The 20,529-nt window shown below is 45.5% G+C and overlaps 1 protein-coding gene across 1 annotated transcript; it reads left to right on the top strand.

The window, feature by feature from the left end:
- The first annotated feature begins 6,236 nt into the window (after positions 1–6,236).
- LOC125506551 lies at positions 6,237–8,414 on the top strand. Its single transcript, XM_048671343.1, has 2 exons — positions 6,237–6,334; positions 7,626–8,414. Exon 2 carries the CDS (start codon positions 7,675–7,677, stop codon positions 8,272–8,274), a length of 600 nt encoding a protein of 199 aa, XP_048527300.1. The 5' UTR covers positions 6,237–6,334; positions 7,626–7,674; the 3' UTR covers positions 8,275–8,414.
- Positions 8,415–20,529: the final 12,115 nt, after the last annotated feature.

The following is a 20,529-nucleotide window of genomic DNA, read 5'->3' on the forward strand; positions in this document are numbered from 1 at the left end:
GGAAAGGAAAATTGTGCCAAAGTGTTAGAAGAAGAATGCATTAAAATGTTTGGCACTAAAACTTTGAATGATGAGAATGATTGCAATGTTGTTAGTATGAATTCCTTGGATATCCATGATGCTAATGATATGCAAAGCCACAAGCTTGGGGAAGCTATGTTTGATGCAGATGATATTTTTTGTCCCCCAAGTTTTAATGAGCAAATTTATTATGATGAAAGCATGCCTCCTATATATGATGATTATTGTGATGACACGTATGCTTTAAAGAACAATGATAACCATGAAACTTGTCATCTTGATCTTAATTTTCAATCACATGATAGTTATTTCGTTGAGTTTGCTCCCACTATTATTCATGAGAAGAAATTTGCTTATGTGGAGAGTAGTAAATTTTCTATGCTTGTAGATCATGAAAAGAATGCTTTAGATGCTGGTTATATTGTTGAATTCATTCATGATGCTACTGAAAATTATTATGAGGGAGGAATATATGCTTGTAGGAATTGCAATAATATCAAGTTTCCTCTCTATGTGCTTAAAGTTTCAAAGTTATGATTGTTTTGCCCTCCTATGCAAGTTGATTCTTGTTCACATAAGTTGTTTTCTCACAAAATCCCTATGCATAGGAAGTGGGTTAGACTTAAATGTGCTAGTCATATTCTTCATGATGCTCTCTTTATGTTTCAATTCTTATCTTTTATGTGAGCATCATTGAAATCATCATGCCTAGCTAGGGCGTTAAACGATAGCGCTTGTTGGGAGGAAACCCAACTTTATTTTTGTTCATTACTTTTTGCTCCTGTTTAGTAATAAATAATTTATATAGCCTCTGTTATGATTGATTTTTATGTTTTAATTAGTTTTTGTGCCAAGTAGAACCTTTGGGAAGACTTGGGGAAAGTCTTGTTGATCTTGCTGTAAAAAACAGAAACTTTAGCGCTCATGAGAATTGCTGCCATTTTTATTTGGAAAGTGCTATTTAGTTAATTCTTTTTGCAGATGATTAATAGGTAAATCCCTCAGGTCCAGTACGAACTCTAGGGCTGTTTGTTTCACTCCAACGCTACTGCTAATGTAACTACTGGCAGCGTGTTTTCTCTCCATCGCTACTAGTATTCCTTTTTTATTTTTTCGTTTTTAGTTTATTTATTCGCCATCATACAAATATTGATACAATACCAGTTATGAGGTTTACATCATTATGTCCATAACAGTGTCAAATGAAGGTGGATTAGGTTCAAGTGGAGGCAATATGTGGTGCATGTCAAAAGTATACTACTAATCCAAACTTGATCTAGTTTGGACTAATAGTACTTTCGATGTGCACCACATGTTGCCTCCACTTGAATCTAATCCGCCAGGACAAGATATTTAATCATCATCATGGTCATTACCACCAACAGTATTTATTTAATCACCACTAACACTAGCTAATAATAATTATCATAGTCATTACCACCAACACTAGCTATTTTATCATCATAGTAATAGTGTAGCACATCATCATCCTGAAACTCATTTCTAGCTAGCTAATCACTCCTGCTACTCTCTCTTAGGTAAAACAACATAAAACATGTGTAGCTCTCCTCCTTGATCAAGTTGGAGCATGCAGATGAACCTGTCTCCTAATCGCGGGTAGCGCCTCTGTTTGTTGCCCCCTAGTACTTTTCTGCGCTCCCCCAACACATATTTGGTCCAGTCTTGCACTATTAAGCATCCGTCGCTAATCTTGAATGCACTAAAGTAATCTGTAGGATATCTTGGCCATAAGCTGATAATACTCATGGTACGTTTAGTCTCGATCCCATAAGGCACAACATTCATCGGGAGTCCCTGTTGAAGAACATCATATGGTAACATACTTAGCAATGAAGTTTAGCTTCAAAAATAATGTATGGAAAAGATGCACTGAGGACAAATAGTAAAAAATCTTACCATCCTTCCTAAATAGATGTGACCGTAGTTCATTACAAACACTATTGGTCGCACGTTTTCAGTACTAACATTTCTAAATCCAGGAAGAAAATTTGTCTTGACAGTATCAAGATCCTCAAGCCATGAAACATAATGACTTAGCTCCTCGCAGTTTAGTTCAGCCTCGGGACAGTAGTAGGTCCTGTCTACCAAGCGCTGGACATGTTTGCTTGCACCGAAATAAGCTGACAATACAAATTAGTTGTCAACTATATTTGAATAAACAATATCAAAGACATAAATATGGTTGAGAAACTTACATAATGGTATAACTGGAGGCGTCTGCACATCGACCCAGATGTCGGTATTACCTTCAATATCATCTTCCGGACGAATATCAAAGGTGATAACCATATCAGGCTCAAATGCATAAGTCTTGCATAGTGCTCGCCATGTTTTGCATCCAAAATAGGTGTAGTCGTCTGAGTTGTATAATTTTGCATGGAAAATATAACCATGCTCGGTCTTCAAATAAACTTTCTTTACCTCCGCAGTATGACTGAAACATATCTTATCTAATACAAAAACTCTTGCATGGCAGGGGATACGCTAGTAGAATAGTAAAAAAAATATAAGTTGAAGCAAATGAAGCAGATGTCATGCTTAACTACGAAAAAAGACTTGTCGTTATGACTTACTCTATCCACTACGAAGTTCTCATCCAGCTTGATGCTGAAGCGCCTATCATCATCTAGGAAGATTCCGTTGCACAAGCCGCGCTCGTCTTCGCAGTATTTGCAAATACCGAAATCCTTTTCGTTGTCAGACATTTCCAATGTTCATAGTTAAAACATTAATTGAAAATCGATCGAAGACAACTACCAGGATACTCAACACACAAATCCGGGGCACTCGATATTTCCTACATATTCTGGCACAAGTCATGCCAAAATTCACGGAAAAATCCGGCATGACCTTTGCTAAAATAGGACATATCGAGCGCCTAAAATTTGCCGGAACGGAAATGAATCAACACTCCGGAAAAACATAGGCCACTCGGAGGTGTAACATGCAAACATGACCGGCCACTTGGATATTGAGCAACACAAGATATACATTTCAAAATATCTTATAGGACTCAAATTAGCATGCATTCAATAAGCAAAAGTAAATCATCTCATGCGTCCGTACATCGTCGAATATTATCACTAATACATCACACATAGTGTCATACATATAACATCACTAATAGAACTAAAACCCTAGCACACGATGGGTATCGGCGCGGGCGGTGGACACCCACAGAGAAGGAACCATCACGGGATCATAGCTCCAGTGAGATCCCTGGAGAACCTGCCAGGTATTGGAGAACGACCTGTGCTCCAACGCAAACAAGTAGCGACGGACGTGCGCGTCCTCCTCACTGACACGGTGACGCACCACCTCCACGGAGTCCTCGAGCCTCTGGATCGTCACTGGCCCACGCGACCGCCACCAAAGAAGGTCCGGGTCAACGACAGGCTGGCTCCTCACCAACCTGCGCCCCCCGGTAGGTAGCGCCTCCCAGTACCACCCCGGGGGAGCCTAGTCCCGGACATGGCTGATCTGGTCAAGCAGGTGTCGTCCTTCGCCGACTCGACAACGAGGATGCAGGATAGGCATCGTCCACGTCGAGGCGGGAAAATTGCTTTAACTAAAAAATAGCAACAAGTTCTTACTAACTAGTTCTATTAATTCAACTAGTTCTTACTAAAAATAAACTTACTATAAATAAAAATATTCTAGTACCTAATTAGTACCTAGTTCTTACTAACTAATTAGTACCTAGGAACTACTTCCCTAATTACCATCTAATTTGATGAACCTATAGGGGTGGAAAGTGGTAGCGGATATTTCAATTATCCAACTATAAAGTGAAATAAGTGGTCAAATTTTACTCGTTTTATGATTCATCTTAGAAATTTGATTCGTTTTCACCCTTACATGAACCCTAACTCATTTGAGCCGCATCCGCATCCGATTTGTTTCCACTTTTACATGAACCCTAACTAATTTGATGCAACTAAAATATAAAGAAACCCTAGGCAGAGATAGGGGAGAGGGAGGAGCGGGCGTGCTCACCTCGGGTGCCTGCGACGAGGGAGGGGCAGGGCGGCGTCGAGGTCAGGGTCGGGGCTCGGGCGCACGGCGGATGGCGGCCGGCGTCGAGGTCGGGGTCGGGGGCGGCGTCCGGGGCGGCGTTGAGGTCGGGGGCGGGGGCGGCCTAGAGGGTGCGGAGAGTGCGCGGCGGCCGACGGGCGACGGCGGCGGTGACCGTGGAGAGAGTTGGATTTGGGGGAAGTGGCCACGTGGGGAAGGACGAACCCCGTGGTTAAGTCAGAAGTAGCAGTAGCGCGTTCCAGGAAAGCGCTGCTGCTATCTTAGCTACAGCGCGTTCCGTGATACACGCTACTGCTACTCCTTTCTCTTTTTTCCCCTTTTTCATTTAGTTTTCTTCACATTTTATTTTTTTCCTTTCACCTTATTCTATTTCTTTCATTTTCAATTACCTTTCTATTTTTCTTTCCATTTAATTTTATAACCTTTAGCAGTAGCGAGTTTTCATTAAAACGCGCTGCTACAAATGAAGTAGCGGTAGCGCGGTTCGTCATAGGTCGCTACTACTATGTGTAGCCTATCGGCTAAACCGTGTGAATTTTAGTAGCAACGTGTTTAAAGCCAGACGCGCTACTGCTAGATCTTTATCTGCAGCGCGGTTTCCCTGTGCGCGCTACTGCTATTTAGCACCAGCGTGCTTTTTTGACCCACGCTACTGCTAAAGTTCTGTGTATAAGGTTTTCCCTAGTAGTTATCTCCTTTAGCTTTTCATCTTCTAGTTGACCCTTACGTATTTCTTGCTCCAACGTAGGAATCACTTTTATCTCCATAGCACTAGCAGCAATACCAAGGTTTAGATGTTGCAACTCTGCATACAACTCTTCTGCCTCTGGTCTCAACTTACGATTGTTGTCATATTTCTTCCTACTGAGAGCATCAGCTACAACATTCGCCTTACCTGGATGATAATGTACCTCCGGTTCATAATCCTTGATTAACTCTAGCCAGCGACGTTGTCTTAAATTCAGACCTGTCTGAGTGAATATATACTTCAAGCTCTTATGATCGGTGTAGATATCACTCTTGTGACCAATCAGATAGTGTCTCCAGATCTTCAATGCATGTACCGCAGCTGCTAGCTCCAGATCATGAGTAGGATAATTTAACTCATGCTTCCTCAACTGTCTCGATGCATGCGTCGGTGGTGGTGACCTCATGTCCGCTCGCACCGTGTTCGATGAAACGCCAACGAGGGTCAAAAGCTTCGAACCGCATCGGCATCGCTCGGAGTAGCAGCGGGTACACGCTGGAGTGCTGGATGTGATGCTTGGCCATCTCCAACTCACGAGCGTGTAAGAGAGAAATCATGAGATAGTAATGATTTAATTTGGTTTTGCAATGTTTTTATTTTAAAAATAGTTGGTTTATCTTTGTAAAATAGTTATTTACATGAGAATTATTGAACAAAATAGTTTTTAAAGAGCAATTTGCATTCAAACAGTCTTCATTCGTAACGAAGCTACGAGTTCACATTTGCTCTTTTTCCGCGTTTGAAAATTGATGGCAGTTTTACTTAACAAAGCAACAAAATTGTTCTTTTTTACCACAGCAAAAAGAAAAGAAATATCCGGGTGTTTTCTTTTTTTTCATTACTAGTCTTTTTATTCATCTTTTTGGGCTGTTAGGGGCTGGGGAGGTGTTCAGGTTAGGGCTTTTATCATTCCGAACGAGTGGGTTCGACCGTTACCCCTCCCATACCGAACGAAACATTCGATCTGGGGTGCTCCCAAACCCCATATCGGGTCGTAAATTTAAATATATTTTTTGCCATCGCAATCCTCAATTGGCATGGCAAATTTTAGCTAAATATAATGGCAAATTTTCACTTTTATTGCCATGGCATTTCTTATTCTTTTTTATTTGCCATGGCAATTTTACAAATTTTCATGCCAAAATTACCTATATCTACATGGAAAATATTTAACTATTATTGCCATGGAACTTTCACATTTATTTGCTTACCAATACTGCCTTGGAAAATTTACTTAAACCGCCTTGGTAATTTTTACTCTTTATTTTCCATGGCTAAATTATCTATATCAACCGCGCCTCTTTCATCTTTTTTCAAGGGATTTTTACCCCCGAACCCCTCTTGCCCTCCCTCCTATAAAAAAAAGCCGCCCGCCTCCGTCTCCCCCCCGCACTCCATCGCCTCGCCGCCGTTCCCCGCAACCCCTGTCCTCTGTCGACCCAATCTCACATCGATCACCCGGCGCCTCGTCCTCCTCTCCAGATCAGATCTTACGCCCGCCCGCCCGAGGTGAGCACATGCTTGTACATCCCGATCAGCTTGGAGTTCGTTCCGATTGGTTGGTAGGCGCTGGTTCGTAGGTCTCGGATCCAGCCAGCGTGGTCTCCCTCCGCCTCCGGAGTTGCTCGTTCCGATTGTGGTTGGTAGGCGCGGCGCGGCGCCGTCTTGTATCCTGCCTGCCTCTGGCTTTGAGTATTCATTCGTATGAGGAACCTCGACTAGGATAGGATTTAATTAGTTAGGGTTTGTTTGTTTGGTAACACCACCTAGTTAGGGTTTGTTCGATTATCCGTAATAAGGAATCAATCTGACGTTTTAGGGTTTAGGTTTGCTTGGTTGTGGTCAGATTTTGGTTTCTCAAATGGTGTATGAATTCTTCAACTGTGCCTGTCGCGATTTTGGGCGGAAATTGATGATTTCGGGGGCAAAATCCGAGGGATTTTGTGGATGAAAGATGGGCAAACTTGGGGAAACCAAGCAAATCCATGGATCAAAATCAACAAAACTTCATCATGCCAACAAATCACAAAAAAAATTGGGGCTATTTTTGGTGGGGAAATTTCGAATTAGGACGAAAAACAACAAAATCAAAGCTAGAAAACGAATATTAATTTGGATGGAATTCATGCTATGTTGTTTGATTTCAGTTTATGCCAGAATGTTAAATTTTTTGTTTTATCAACTGTGTTTGAGCGTACTAGATTTGTTGCATATTCATGTTCTTGCTCTGTTTGGATAGGTAACAATTAATATTTGGGATCCTAAAATATGTATGCACTGGCAGCACTTAACCTGCAGCTGCTGATTAATGTTGTAGTCATATGTGCTGCTTTCCAGCTCTCTTGTTTGGATAGGTATTTGGTTATCGTTTGGGTTTATTTATTATCGTTTGTAAATGCTGGTTTGGTTTTCTGTGCTCACTATGCCCTTGCACATGGGATGCAATTTTTTATTTCCCTGCTGTTTAGTTTATTGTTTCCTTTGATGGTGAGGCATTAATTCTGGAGATGCAATTTTCTTGCTCACAATAATACAATGAATGATGGCATCTCTATGGTACTTTGAACCAAATTATATATATTCCCTCTGTTAATTATTTTTCTGTTTTGGGTATTCATTCATTTTGTTTAGTTGCCTATCAGTATAAATACATGGCTGGATTGCTTTCACTTCATATTAATAACTATTCTGTCGCACAATGCAAATATATATGCTGTCCTAACTAATTAAGTAGAAGCTTGGATTGGTGCTGTATGGTCTCTTCCTGACATTAAATCCTCCTCTGTTTGTGCTGTACCAGCTGGTAGCAGCAACTCTTCTGCTGCAGCCTTCTTCGCCGCCAAAAGGAAATGATGCTCTACCAAATCCACTCCCATGCCCAAATCCAAGACCTGCAGGCCCGCTCCGATGAGCTGGGCCACTCCAATAAGTCCATGCTTGTGAGTCTTGTCTCTCTGGAGTCGGTGCGCATAGCGTGCGAGTCGTATGCACTCCTCCGCCCGCTGATCATGGAGTCGTGGTGGGTATGCCCGCAGCTGGAAATCCTCTCGGACGTGGCAGGCTTGTCGCTGGAAATCCAAAAGCTCGAGCATGATGTGTTACCCCAGCTCATGGTTCAGGAGGCCAAGCTGGAACGGGACGCCCTGGAAGCCTTCCTACTCATGAAGAACTCAGCTGTTGCGCTCTTACATATGAGGAAGAGCTTTAAGGAAGCCTTGGGCGTATTGCTTCGCGAGGATTATCTGGTCACAGCCAAAGTCAAAAAGCTGAGCAAAATGCTAAAGGATATTGCTGTTCATGTACTCAAAGGTAAATGCAACATTGTCTGGCTTCAGGAGCGTGTCCCGTTGCTGGTCCAGCTGGTCACCGATGTGTTGGAGACCCCGGTTCATTTCTGTGATTCTGATGAGTCTTCTGATGAGTCTTCTGATGAGTATTCTGATGAGTAGACTTATCAGCCAGCTCGAGGCTGTTGTGATGAGTATTTCTTAGGGGCGTGGCAAACAGTTTAGAATCAAATGTTGCGATGTATTTCTTGGAACCTCCTTTATGTTTGGATGTGTTATTAATGGATTTTAAATGATATGTATTTTGGGTAGTGTTTTCTCATTCTGTGCTAGTCGGGTACAACTTGCAATTACTTTCAGTTTTTTTTTTGAGAAATACAGTCACATGAAGGTATTCGCTCTTTTTGGGGAATATATGCCAAAAGAATATAGCATCTTAGAAAAGAGGCATACTTTAGAACGTGGATGGATTCACTCATTTTGCTCCGTATATAGTTTTCTACCAGTGAAATCTTGTAAAAGACATATTTAGGAACGGAGGGATCTGTGAGTGTCCATGATTAAAGCTTTGCAAATACCATAAACAAAACTTCACCTTGTACTTGAAGCTGAATTGAATTGAAATGTGATTAGCCTTCCACTAGCCAGCCAAGGAGGAAGGAGCCCACCGTTCCATCCTCCCTATCTCTATTTCCTCTTTGCGCCCACCTTCCCCTTCTCCTGACACGTAAATCTAGTTGAGAACTGCGGCAGATCTAGTTGCGTTGGTCACTGCGCAACAACCCTAGCCACGACGAGCTCCACCACCGTGCGGTCCGGGAGCCGCGCCGCAGTCATCAACTAAACTAGGCTGCTCCACCTTGCCGTCACCAGCCCCTTCTCCGCCCACCTCCCCCTTCACCTGACACGTAGATCTAGTTGCATCGGTCGCCGCGCAACAACCCTAGCCACGACGAGCTCCACCACCGTGTGGTCCGGGAGCCGCGCCGCACTCCTCAACTAAACTAGGCTGCTCCACCTTGCCGTCACCAGCCCCTTCTCCGCGCACCTCCCCCTTCTCCTTGACACACGGATCTAGTTGCGCCGGTCGCCGCGCAACAAGCCTAGCCACGATGAGCTCCACCACCGTGCGGGCCGGGAGCCGCGCTGCAGTCCTCAACTAAACTAGGCTGCTCCATCTTGCCGTCACCAGCCCTTTCTCCGCCCACCTCCCCCTTCTCCTGACACGCCCTAAACCCTCTCAATCTTAAAAGCCCCGTATCTTTTATTCTGTTAGGTTTTTGGGGATTCTAAAAATCTTCAACAGGGTTCCCCCAGTTGAATTCGGATGTAACTTTTCGAGTAGATGATTTTTCATATAAAAAACTTTTTAATCCAAGTTCGTATGCAAAAGTTATGCCCATTTTACTAAATTCCAAAGAGATTTTGTAAATAAAGTCGAAATTCATATTTCTAAATTTTCCCAACAACTAGACCACATATCGCATGGGAAACTTATTTTCTTTTATTTTTTTGACATTTCCATCATTTTCTTTTATTTTTTTTAAACTGAAAAGGCGGTCCACAAGGGGGGGTGCATTCAGTAATGACGCACCTTCACAAAGTGCGCCATTACTATGTGTATGACTTGGTCAAACCTTGGTCAAAGTTAGTAATGGCGCACTTTGTATAGGTGCGCCATTACTAAGTTTGACATAGTAATGGCGCACCTATGCAAAGTGCGCCATTACTAAGTTTGACCAAGGATTGACCCAGTCATACACATAGTTATGGTGCACTTTGTAAAGGTGCTCCATTACTATGTCAACTTAGTAATGACGCACCTATAAAAAGTGGGCCATTACTATGTGTATGACTGGGTCAAACCTTGGTCAAACTTAGTAATGGCGCACTTTTCACCTAGTGCGTCATGCATTACTGTTTTTGTTACTAATGGCGTGCCTACACATGACGCGCCAGATGTATAGTGTGTCATTAGTGTCCATATTGGCTATAGTTGTTTTTCTAGTAGTGTGCTATATGCCTAGACTCATTGCAACCTCGTCGATCAAACTAAGCTGCCATCCAGAGGCTACGGATTCAAGTACACAGGTAGGAAGAACATATTGCAGAGAATCAAATTAAGCAAGTGGCAAGTAATGATGAATGAAATTCAGCAATCTTACCCTAAACATAGCTACGGCCGCCGTTCAGACGAGGAGAGCGGCGAGGGAAGCGTGGAGAACGACGGGGAAGCGATGTCGTGACCATTGTCCTCCTCCTCTTGCGCTTTGGAGTCATCTTCGACTCGGTTGGAGGCTCCACAATCTGCAACGGCACCTCGTGCACCGTGGGTTCCTGATCTAGTGGATTCTCTACCTTGGATCTGAACGCCCACCACCTTCGCCTAGTCCACGGTCTGGATGAATCGGCCTGCTCCATCGCCCAGAGGAGGATCTTGACGAAGTGCATCGGTTGTGCGGGTAGGGGGGGAAGCTTTGCCTTCTCCCTACTCGTCAGTTGCTTCAAAGTGGCCATTGCCGTCCAGTGCATCTGACTTGTGTTGTGAAACCAAGAACGGATTTCCGTCAACCTTCTCATCTTGACCTGGTCGCCGCAGGCGATCTCCATGAAGTCGGCGTTCTCGCCGCCGGCGATCTGCTCGATCTGCTGCTCCATCGAGGTTTTTGCGTGGATGGAAGAGGGGGATGATGTGGAAGCTGGGAAGAGCAAAGTTGCGGCCGCGAGAATGAGGAGAAGGCTAGGAGATGGCCGCGGTTTTAATGGTGATGGAAGAGGGGAAGTTTCACGGTGGTGGCCATTTGCATTGGATGAGAGGGGCGGCGGTTTTGCATTGGACGAGAGGGCCACCTTATCATATTTTTCCTAGGACTAAAATGCCCCTAGATTAAAAGGTGTCCCCACCTTATCATTAGTACTTTCGAGTACTTTCATCCGCGTACTTTCGACTACCACGTATGTATGCACTGTTAGATCGAGGCAAACGAACGGCTCCAAAAAACGCCAACTACTGTAAAAGTTGTACTGAAGTAATTATCATATCTCACATTAGTGCAGAACCGGCCTTTAGTGCCGGTTCGTGACGGCCTTTAGAGTGGGAACTAAAGGTCCCCCCCCCCTTTAGTACCGGTTCGTCACGAACCGGCGCTAAAGTGCAAACACGTGGCACGAGCCAGGCCCGGGTGCGCGTAGGGCTTTAGTACCGGTTGGTAACACCAACCGGTACTAAATGTTTGGGTGTTTTTTTTTAATTTTTCCTTTAATTTTGTGTTTTCAATTTAATTTAGTGATTGTTTTACATTATAATGAGTTGTTAAATCATTAGGTGAAAGTACCGTTGATTAGTTTTGACTAGATGCATTTGGATCTAGCTAGCTAAGTGATCAAGTATATGCCATATCCATATTATACTTGATCACCTAATTAGGTGATCAAGTATAATATATATGGATATGGCATATATATACTTGATCACTTAGGTAGGATCCATTCAGCTGAAACTAATCTGTGGTTTCTTTCATTAAATGATATAATAACTCATCATCATCATCATATTAATATAAAAACTCTTGCATCATATCATCAACATGAGTATACATATATTCTATCTAGCTAGCTAAAAATCATCGTAGTCGTCATTATCACTATTTAATCATCATGGTCATTATCGCTATCTAATCACCACCAACAGTAGCTTAAAGAAGAAACATTCACTTGTACCAGAAGCAAAAATATCATCGAGTTCAATATGATTGCCATGATATTATAAGCGTTCATATATAACACCATAAAAGCAAATCACTCTTTGAGATTAAGTTCAGAACGAAGAACACGGACATGAAAGGACAAGTACTAAGAGCAGCATGAACTAGCTAAATCACTCCTGCTAGCTACTCTCTCTCTGGTAAAATAGCATAGAACATGTATAGCTCTCCTGATTCATCATATTGGAGCGTGCAGATGAACCTGTCTCCTAATCGTGGGCTGCGCTTCTCATTGCTGCCCCCTAGTACTTCTCTGCGATCGTTAACAATTTTCCTCCAATCTTTCACTATTAAGCATTCATCGCTTCTAGAAATCCTGAATGCATTCATGTGCAATGCAGGATATCTTGGTCGTAAGCTAACAATTGACATGCGACCTTTTGTCTCGATCCCCTGAGGCACAATTGTCATCGGGAGTCCCTGTTGAAGAACATCGTATAGTACTTAATTAATATACTTAGCAATGAAAGTTTAGCAAAAAAATTATGTATGCAAAAGATGCACTGAGGACAAATAGTAAAAATCTTACCATCATTCCTAAATAGATATGACCGTAGTTCAATACCATCACTATTGGTCGCACATTTTGAGTACTAACATTTCTAAGTGCAGGAAGAAAATTTGTCTTGCAGTATGAAGATCCTCAAGCCATGAAACATAATGACTTATCTCCTCGCAGTTTAGTTCAGCTCCGGGATAGTAGTAGGCCCTGTCTACCAAGTGCCGGACATGTTTGCTTGAATGGAAATAAGCTGTCAATAGAAATTAGTTGTCAATTATTTTTGAATAAGCAATATCAAAGACAAAAATTAAGTGCCCTGATGAGTTCTCGTCCGAAACCGGTGAAGACTCATATTGAGTCCACAAATTATACACATAGAGTTCAATGAAGACCAAATGCTTGTGATAGTTTGAAAAATAACATATTTAAATTGTGCATCTGAACGCAGAAAAATACATTGATCAGTACCGCCTTTCAGCCAAAACGCGCTACTGCTACAGAGAAGTACATATAAAAAATACATTGATCATCAATGATCTTTTTATATAGAATCTAAATCGTCAATAGGAATCTACCACCGATTTAAGAACCGGCGAAGACTCCTATTGCAGCCACAGATCCTACACATAGAGTTCAATGAAGACCAAATGCTTGTGATAGTTTTGAGAAGTAACATATTTAAGGTGGTCAAATTCTTGTTAGGGGAGCGAGGTGGGACTAAAAATAGCGCCTGCCACAACCTCTTTAGTACCGGTTCGTGCCACGAACCGGTACTAAAGATGCTGGTGCCCGGCCAGCACCTTTAGTACCGGCCGGTACTAAAGATTCGCAATGAACCGGTACTAAAGGTCTCCTCCCGCCTAGTCATTTGAACCGGCACTAATGGACGCATTAGTGCCGGCTCATATGCAAACCGGTACCAATGTTTCTCATATTTGACCCTTTTTCTACTAGTGTCATGTTCATGTACCCTTTTGTCCCAAAATAAGTGTCATGGTTTTAGTTTTAAATTTAAACTAAAAGCACGACACTTATCAGGGAGTACTTAGTACGTAGTTAGTACAGAATATTTACCCGTAAAAAAAAGTTAGTACAGAATATAAGCGTCAGCAAAGCTTTCTCTTCTTGTGCTTGGAGGTTTTAGTACATGCGCTCACCAGCCTCTTCTTATAGGCAGACAGGTGCGCTACCTTGTCAGTGAGAGTAGAAGAGTGGGCGGCGAGCTTGGACATCAACTCCTTCAACAGAGCAGGGCAGCTTCTGGAGACATGATCGATCGAAGTCGTGTGTCGATCGCCATGGCCTCGTCTAGTTTTTTTGGGGGGGGAGGCCTCGTCTAGTTTGGTGGGAGAGTTGATGAGCAAGTCAAAGCACGCGTCCTTCACCCCCCCCCCCCCCCCCCCCCCCCCCCCCCCCCCCCCCCCCCCCCCCCCCGCGTCGCCCCTCCTCTGGCGACACGGGGAACCCCCCGCCGCTCCTCCTCCCCCTGCCTCGCCGCCACCCGAGGAGGCCGCCGGCGAAGGCCGCGCGCGCTCCGGGGAAGGTGGCGGCCGGGCGTTTCTGCTGGTTCTCGCGCGCGCTCGAGGAGGGGCGTTGACTCGCGGTGGATCTGGGGGCCGAGCTCGGGTCGGGCGGCGGTGTTTGGCCCGTCCGCGCGGAGATGGTGGCCGGCCGGTCGGCGCAGAGGTGGCGTCTCGCAGGTGCTGCTGCTTCCTGGCACCGTGGTGCTGTGGGCGGGCGCGGATCTGGCGCGGCGACGAGCGGCACCTGTGGTCCGCGCGGGATGGCGATGGGAGGCGCGCGTGGGGCGCGGCGGCTCGCCGGCGCAGGCAGGCCTTGCGGCGGGCCACCGTAGGGGGGCAGGCTGGTCGGGACGCGGCTGTTCCGGCCGGCGTCTGCAGGCTCGTGGCGGCGGCAGTGTGCCACGAGTGAGGACGGCGACGCGGCGGCGTCGCACGGGACGGGCGGCGCGTAGCTTCTCTTCTGCGGCCGGTGGAGGCGTGGCTGCACTTCCTCGAGGGAGGTTGTGTGGCGATGCGTGGACGAGCCTGCCAGCCCTGTGGTGCGGGGGCGGGCTCGGGCGGCGGCTTCGGCCGCGAGGGGCGCGGCAGGACGTTGCGAGGACGCCCTGGTGATGCGCGGGTCGGGGGCCTGGGTTGTCGGCGAAGAGCGCCCCAGCTGTGGGTAATGCTGATTCGTCATTGGGCAGCTCCGATGGTGGTGGTGGTTGGTGGGCTCGCTGGTGCCGGTGCGGGATGATGTGTGGCTGAGGTGGTGTGGGAGCTTGGGTGAAGACCCTGTCCTGGTCTTGTGCCGTGACCAGTGATGGCGGCGGCTGTGGCCGTCGTTGACCTTTCTGGAGGCATCGCTGTTTTGTTGCCGCTCCCCTCCTGCATGGATCCGGCCATCTTGGCCTCTCCGGAGGAAACCCTTGATCTGTGATCGGACGATGGCGGCGCCTTGGCGTCATTTTCCCTCTTGGGGGCTTCGTCTTGGGAGCCCGGCATCGGTGGGAGGGACCCGTGGATGGCGGCGGTTGTGGCGACCAGGCTTCTGTGGCAACGATGACGGTGGGAGCGATGTCGACGACACAGCAATGTTTGCGGTAGTTGGCTCTTCTCCGGCGTGTCCGCGGTTTTGCCTCGGGTTGTTTGTTGCTGTGGAGTCGAAGCTGCGGTGGCGGGGCCCTGTGGTATACGATGACCGGCTGCAGGTGGCCCGTTCGGCGATCTCCCATGGCGCCAGCCGTGCCTGGTTTTGTTCTTCAGAGTTCTCCGTCAGAGTCGGAGCTGCGCTGTCTGGCCGCAGGTGGCTGAGATTTGGCGCAGATCTTCATGTAGCTTCACGCGTCCGCTTTGGTGTGGGTTGAGTCGACGATCGCCTGCGGCGAAGTCGGAGTCGTTTGCTCAGAGTGTAGGGATGGCGATGACGCCTCTAGGGGAGGAGTGATGACGATGACGCCTGCGTGCTATCTCGACGAGACCCTCTTTGGAGTGGGGTGTGTGGGGTATCTTATGTGTGCCGCTCAGCGGTTGTGAGAGTTTTCGCTGGTTCTCCATAATTAACCGTGCAATCTGGTTTTCGCTCGGTTTTCCCTAATTAACCGAGCAACTCTCTTCTGCTTATTTAATCGATGAGGCAAAACTTTTGCCTCCGTTTCGAAAAAAAAAGCACGCGTCCTTGAGCCCTTGCACAATCTATCCTCGCAAACCAGCTTGAGCCTCTCCATGTCCGCGACCTCCATGAGATGTTGAGCCATGACGACCCCATCCCCTTCTTCTTCTTCTTCTTCTTCTTCTTCTTCTTCTGGCAGCGAGTCGGTGTACACGAAATGCAGCAGATGCCTGAAAACCTCTGCTCGCATGCCGTCGATTTGCACGCCGCTCTCTTTAATTGCGCCGTACAGCTCCGGCCGCCCTGAGGACCGTGGACCGAAGGTCTCCCAGGCGATCACGTACGTCCGCCGCTCCGGAGGAGGCCACGGAAGTGGTGAGGCCAATCAAACGGCCACGCCAACGATGGACCATTCGTATTCATATGCGAGGACCTCGATGACCGTGAAGCAGTCGTCCTTGAGGAGGTGTGGCGCAGCGCTCCAGGTCCGCCCTCTCGACCAAGTCGTCGCAGCTCCAGTAGGCGCCGGCGCCCACCAAGTCGCGCACCTCGCCGCTGGTCCTAGCGTAGCGCGGCACCGGCCGGGTTGGCGTACGTGGTGGTCGAGCACGTCGAACGCGACCACGGCCTTGATAGGTGGCGTCGAGGACGGCCACGAAACCGGTGGTTTCCGGGGTGGTGCCGCTGGGGTAGAAGCCGAGGTGCCGTCTCCGACGCGGAAGGAAGGAGATGAGACGCCACAGCTAGCTGTTGGGGTTGCTCTTCCTCATCCATGTACGAGTAGCCTTGGATCTTCATCATGCATGTGGTGCATCGTCGGTGTCGTAGCACATAGAATGGAGGCTGATCGAGTCGCCGTTCGCAGCAACCATGACGGCAGGTGTACCTGGGTCCGGTCCGGTCCGGCGGCCGTCCAGCTCTGACGACCTAGCTAGGACTAGGAGCGAGCGAGACAGCTTGATGAGGCCGGACTTGTCTCCGATCGACGAGTCTCCCTTGGCTTATATGGATGGAGATGGACCTCAGCTCAGCACCTACTCCCTCCCAGTCCGACCAAGGGAACTGAGGTCAACACGGACTGAGAGGCCCGGGGCGACGCCCTAGGGCCAAGCCCGCTTTCCCTGAAAAAATGGAAAACCCTATTTGCCACTCGTTTGTCCGGACTAGGCCCACGAGGAGAAAGACCAATAATGCTAAACATACAAAGGTTTACATGCTTTTACACGATGATTAGGATCTTTTCAAACTAACTAACTACTCCCTCGATTTTCATGGGGATGGGCCCCTTCTCTCCCTTAATCTTCAATCAAAACCCACCTTTACTAGAAGAACGCCCGTGCGTTGCAACGGGGCCACATTAACTTTAAGAGTTCAATATTAATATTCTCATACATATCAATCCTTCTCCTCCTTCCGTCTACCACCGAGACAGGGACCTAGACTTTGTGTTGCTCTTATTGATTTCAAACCCAGACGAGATGGGGTGGTGGGAGGGGGGACGAAAAAACCCAGACGAAACAAAGGAGAAGGAGAGCCTCATCAGTAGCATCATGGTGGATTTCAAACCTAGCGTTGTGCTCCGCCCAACGAATATGGACGCCGCCGCCGGCGGCCCGGTGGAGCTCGAACCCGAGAGACTCTGCTGCTTGCTGGGAGGGGTCGGGGAGGGTCGGAGCACAGGAGCATTGACGTGAAGACAGAGTAGGCCGGGGAGATTACTGTGCACGCCGCACAGCGACTTGGACCTCGGAGGGCCTTGGCTCTGTCAGGAGGAGGTCCCGAGTTCCTGCCGAGGACAGCCTGACGGGGGAGACGCACGGCCGCTCGCGCTGCCCGCAACGCGACCACGCCCTGCCCTAGGGTTCTGCGACGGCGGCAGTGTCGTCCACAGCCACACCCTCCCTGAGTCCTGCCCTGAACTGGGGTTCCGAGATGGCGGCGGTGGCGGAGGTCTCTGAGGTTGGAGAGGGGCAAGATGTAGGACGGCGGAGGCTGGAGCCTAGAGCGATGGCGGCGTTTCGGGATTGCAGGCAGGGGGACGTGCGAGGTGAGTGTTTTTTTTCACCGGTTTATGTTGTGTTGCCTGCACGGATATATAGGAGAACAAATAGGTGGATTATAATTCCTTCCATTGTATCAGTGCTGGGAAAGGAAGCGAGGGACAAAAATCAATCAAGGGGCCTTTAAGAGTAGAGATTAATTAATTGGATTTTTCTTTAAAGTCTGTTATTTGTTCCTTAAAATTTATTATATGTTTCCTAAATCAAATTGCATCGATGGGATGGATCGATTGATTTGGATAGTCTATTATTTGTTTCCTTCACATCCATTATATGTTTCCTAAAGCAAATTGCATTGATGAGATGGATCGTTTGATTTGGATGGATCGATTGATTTGTTTCCTTAAAATTGGATTTTTCTTTAAAGTCTGTTATTTGTTTCCTTAAAATTTATTATATGTTTCCTAAATCAAATTGCATTGATGGGATGGATCGATTGATTTGGATAGTCTATTATTTGTTTCCTTCACATCCATTATATGTTTCCTAAAGCAAATTGCATTGATGAGATGGATCGTTTGATTTGGGTAATTTAGTAAAGTTAGATCTGTATCTTTTTGTACGGTAGGAAAGTGTTTGTTTAGAAGGAAATAGTGAAAAAATAAACCGATGGGGTGGTGGGAGGGGGGACGAAAAAACCCAGACGAAAGTGGTGGGAGGATGACGAAAAAAACCAGCGAAAAAAAACTGCGCAGACTATTCACCAAGTCGTCCATTAGGAGTAGAGATGTAAAAGCATGTATCCTTTTGTATATTCTTTTTGGAGAAATCTCGCCCACTTTTATTGATTGATAACAATGTCCATAGGTACATGGTTCGGTTTATAAGGGTTACCCAACCACACATATCTACCTACTTCTAAATTACAAGCAAATTTGGTGAAATCTCGAAATTAAAATTCCTACACTCATGAATAAAAGACCAAGACGTACATATAAGAAGATATACGCGCCGCAATCTCTTGGATGATAGCCGCATTAGGACCTTCCGTCCCTTTGTTGATATCTTTTACCACTTCTAGGCAGTCTGATGCTACTACCATATTCTGAATATCAATATCATCTGCTAGGGTAAGAGCTTCACTGCATGCAAAAGTTTCGAGCATCATTGGATCACCAGTTTCTTTTTGTACGTGTAGCATTACTGGGAGAAAGACGAACGTTCAGGATGGGCTGGCCCGTTAAACGTTTCAACCATTCCGGTTTTGGGAAGGTTTAGCCGATTTTTTCCCCCGGTTTGGGAATCTTCCTTCTAGGAGGTTCCTGAAGCGGTTTTTTTTTTCTGTTCCTTTTTCTTTTTTAGTCTTTTCCTGTTTCTTTTTCTTTCTTTCGGCGCCCTGTATCTTCAAAAAAGAAAGCTATTAATGACTGTTTCGATCAACAAGCACGCCGGCGGCTGTCACTTCCATCTTCTTCTTTTTTCATGTTTATTTTCTTTTTTAAAAAGTTTATTGAAAAAAGCGTAAATTTTCAAAAATGTTTGTGTTTTTCTTAAATTGTTCAAAACTTCAAAACAAATCCTGTTTTCCAATTTTGTTAACAAATTTAGAAAAATTGTCGCCTTTTCCCCAAAAAACAGGGCTTCAAAAATTGTTCACAGACGCAATTTTTTTTAGCATTTTCAAAGCTTTTATTTAGAGTTTAAAAAAATCTCCCTCTTTTTCTTCAAAAATGTCCGTGCTTTCAATTTTGCTCAAAAATCTCCCCTTTCCCAAAAGTTGTTTAAGATTTAAAAATATTTGAGTTTTCCAAAGAATGTTCGCGTTTTCAAATAAATTACAATTTTTAAAAAAATTATTCAAAAAATTTGAAATGATTTTGTTTCAATAAATATTCTATTCTCTCAATAAAATCATGTTCAAAATCCAAAAAATATTTAGATCTGTTGCCACTCATAGTTGTTATGCACCGCAATGCATATTTAGACACCAATATTATGCGGCTTTCCATTGGCGGCTATGTAACAGCGTTGACTGACAACCGACTTTTTTAGGAATTTTATTTATGCCACTGGAGTTGGTGCTTACTACAAGTTTGCGCTGCTTATTATTAATAAAATTTATTCAGCTCTTGCGTCTTAGGACACGCAGTCACGAGTCATGCGCCGCGAGTTCGGTCCCACTTTATCACCAAATATATATTTTTTTCGGATGTTTTTGGGGAGTCGCTACCAACTTTTTTTAAAAAAAAGAAAGAAAGAAGGCTATCCGTGAATTGAAGAACTATTGTACAGACATGGGGATGAACACGAAGCGAAAACTTTGGACTCGTTCTCCTTACCTTAGGATGAAAGCGAATTGTAAATATGAGACGAAAATTAAAACTAATTTGGGGAACAAAAGCGGAAACGAAAATGAAATTGGGGAACATAATTTTCGTATCTGCACATGCATATTGTGTTTTTTCATGTATATATAGCCAACTCTAGACCAGCCTAGATACATGGGCTAACTCAAATGTCCTTGAACTTATACTTGTATATGCTGCCAAAAATAAAAATCACGCATAATAGTATACATTATTGTGATATATCATAATAGTTACAGTCACCTTAGCAATTGTCTTTTTTGTTTTTATTCTATATTTCTTTGAAGTTCATAGTTTTTCGAGTTCCAACGATTTTCCACTTTATTTGTGCCCCCGCCGTAGTATCTTCTTTCCTATTCATTTCCACAAAAAATTATGCTCCCCCCTATCCATATCTCAATTAGCGAAAGGTAGTTTCGCTCCCGGACGGCGTCCAAGCTTGAAGATCTGGCAGTCTACTTCGATAGAAGATGGTGGATCCAAGCAGTGGCAGAGCAAGACAAAAACCACTAGGGGGCAAAGGTAGATGACAAAGATCTGGGGGGCAAAACACTAATTTTCCTCTCATCTAGGCCCTTCAAAAAATCTTCTCACTTTTCTCCAAAGTTGGGTGGGTGGGTCCCCCTGGCCTCAACATAGCTTCGCCACTGGATCGAAGACCTGTGGTCGTC

This window comes from Triticum urartu, chromosome 5 (genome assembly GCF_003073215.2).
Source record: "Triticum urartu cultivar G1812 chromosome 5, Tu2.1, whole genome shotgun sequence".
NCBI lineage: Eukaryota > Viridiplantae > Streptophyta > Magnoliopsida > Poales > Poaceae > Triticum > Triticum urartu.

Bases quoted from the DNA above. Each gene is read 5' to 3' on its own strand.
- LOC125506551 (XM_048671343.1), top strand. From the start codon at position 7,675: ATGATGCTCTACCAAATCCACTCCCATGCCCAAATCCAAGACCTGCAG.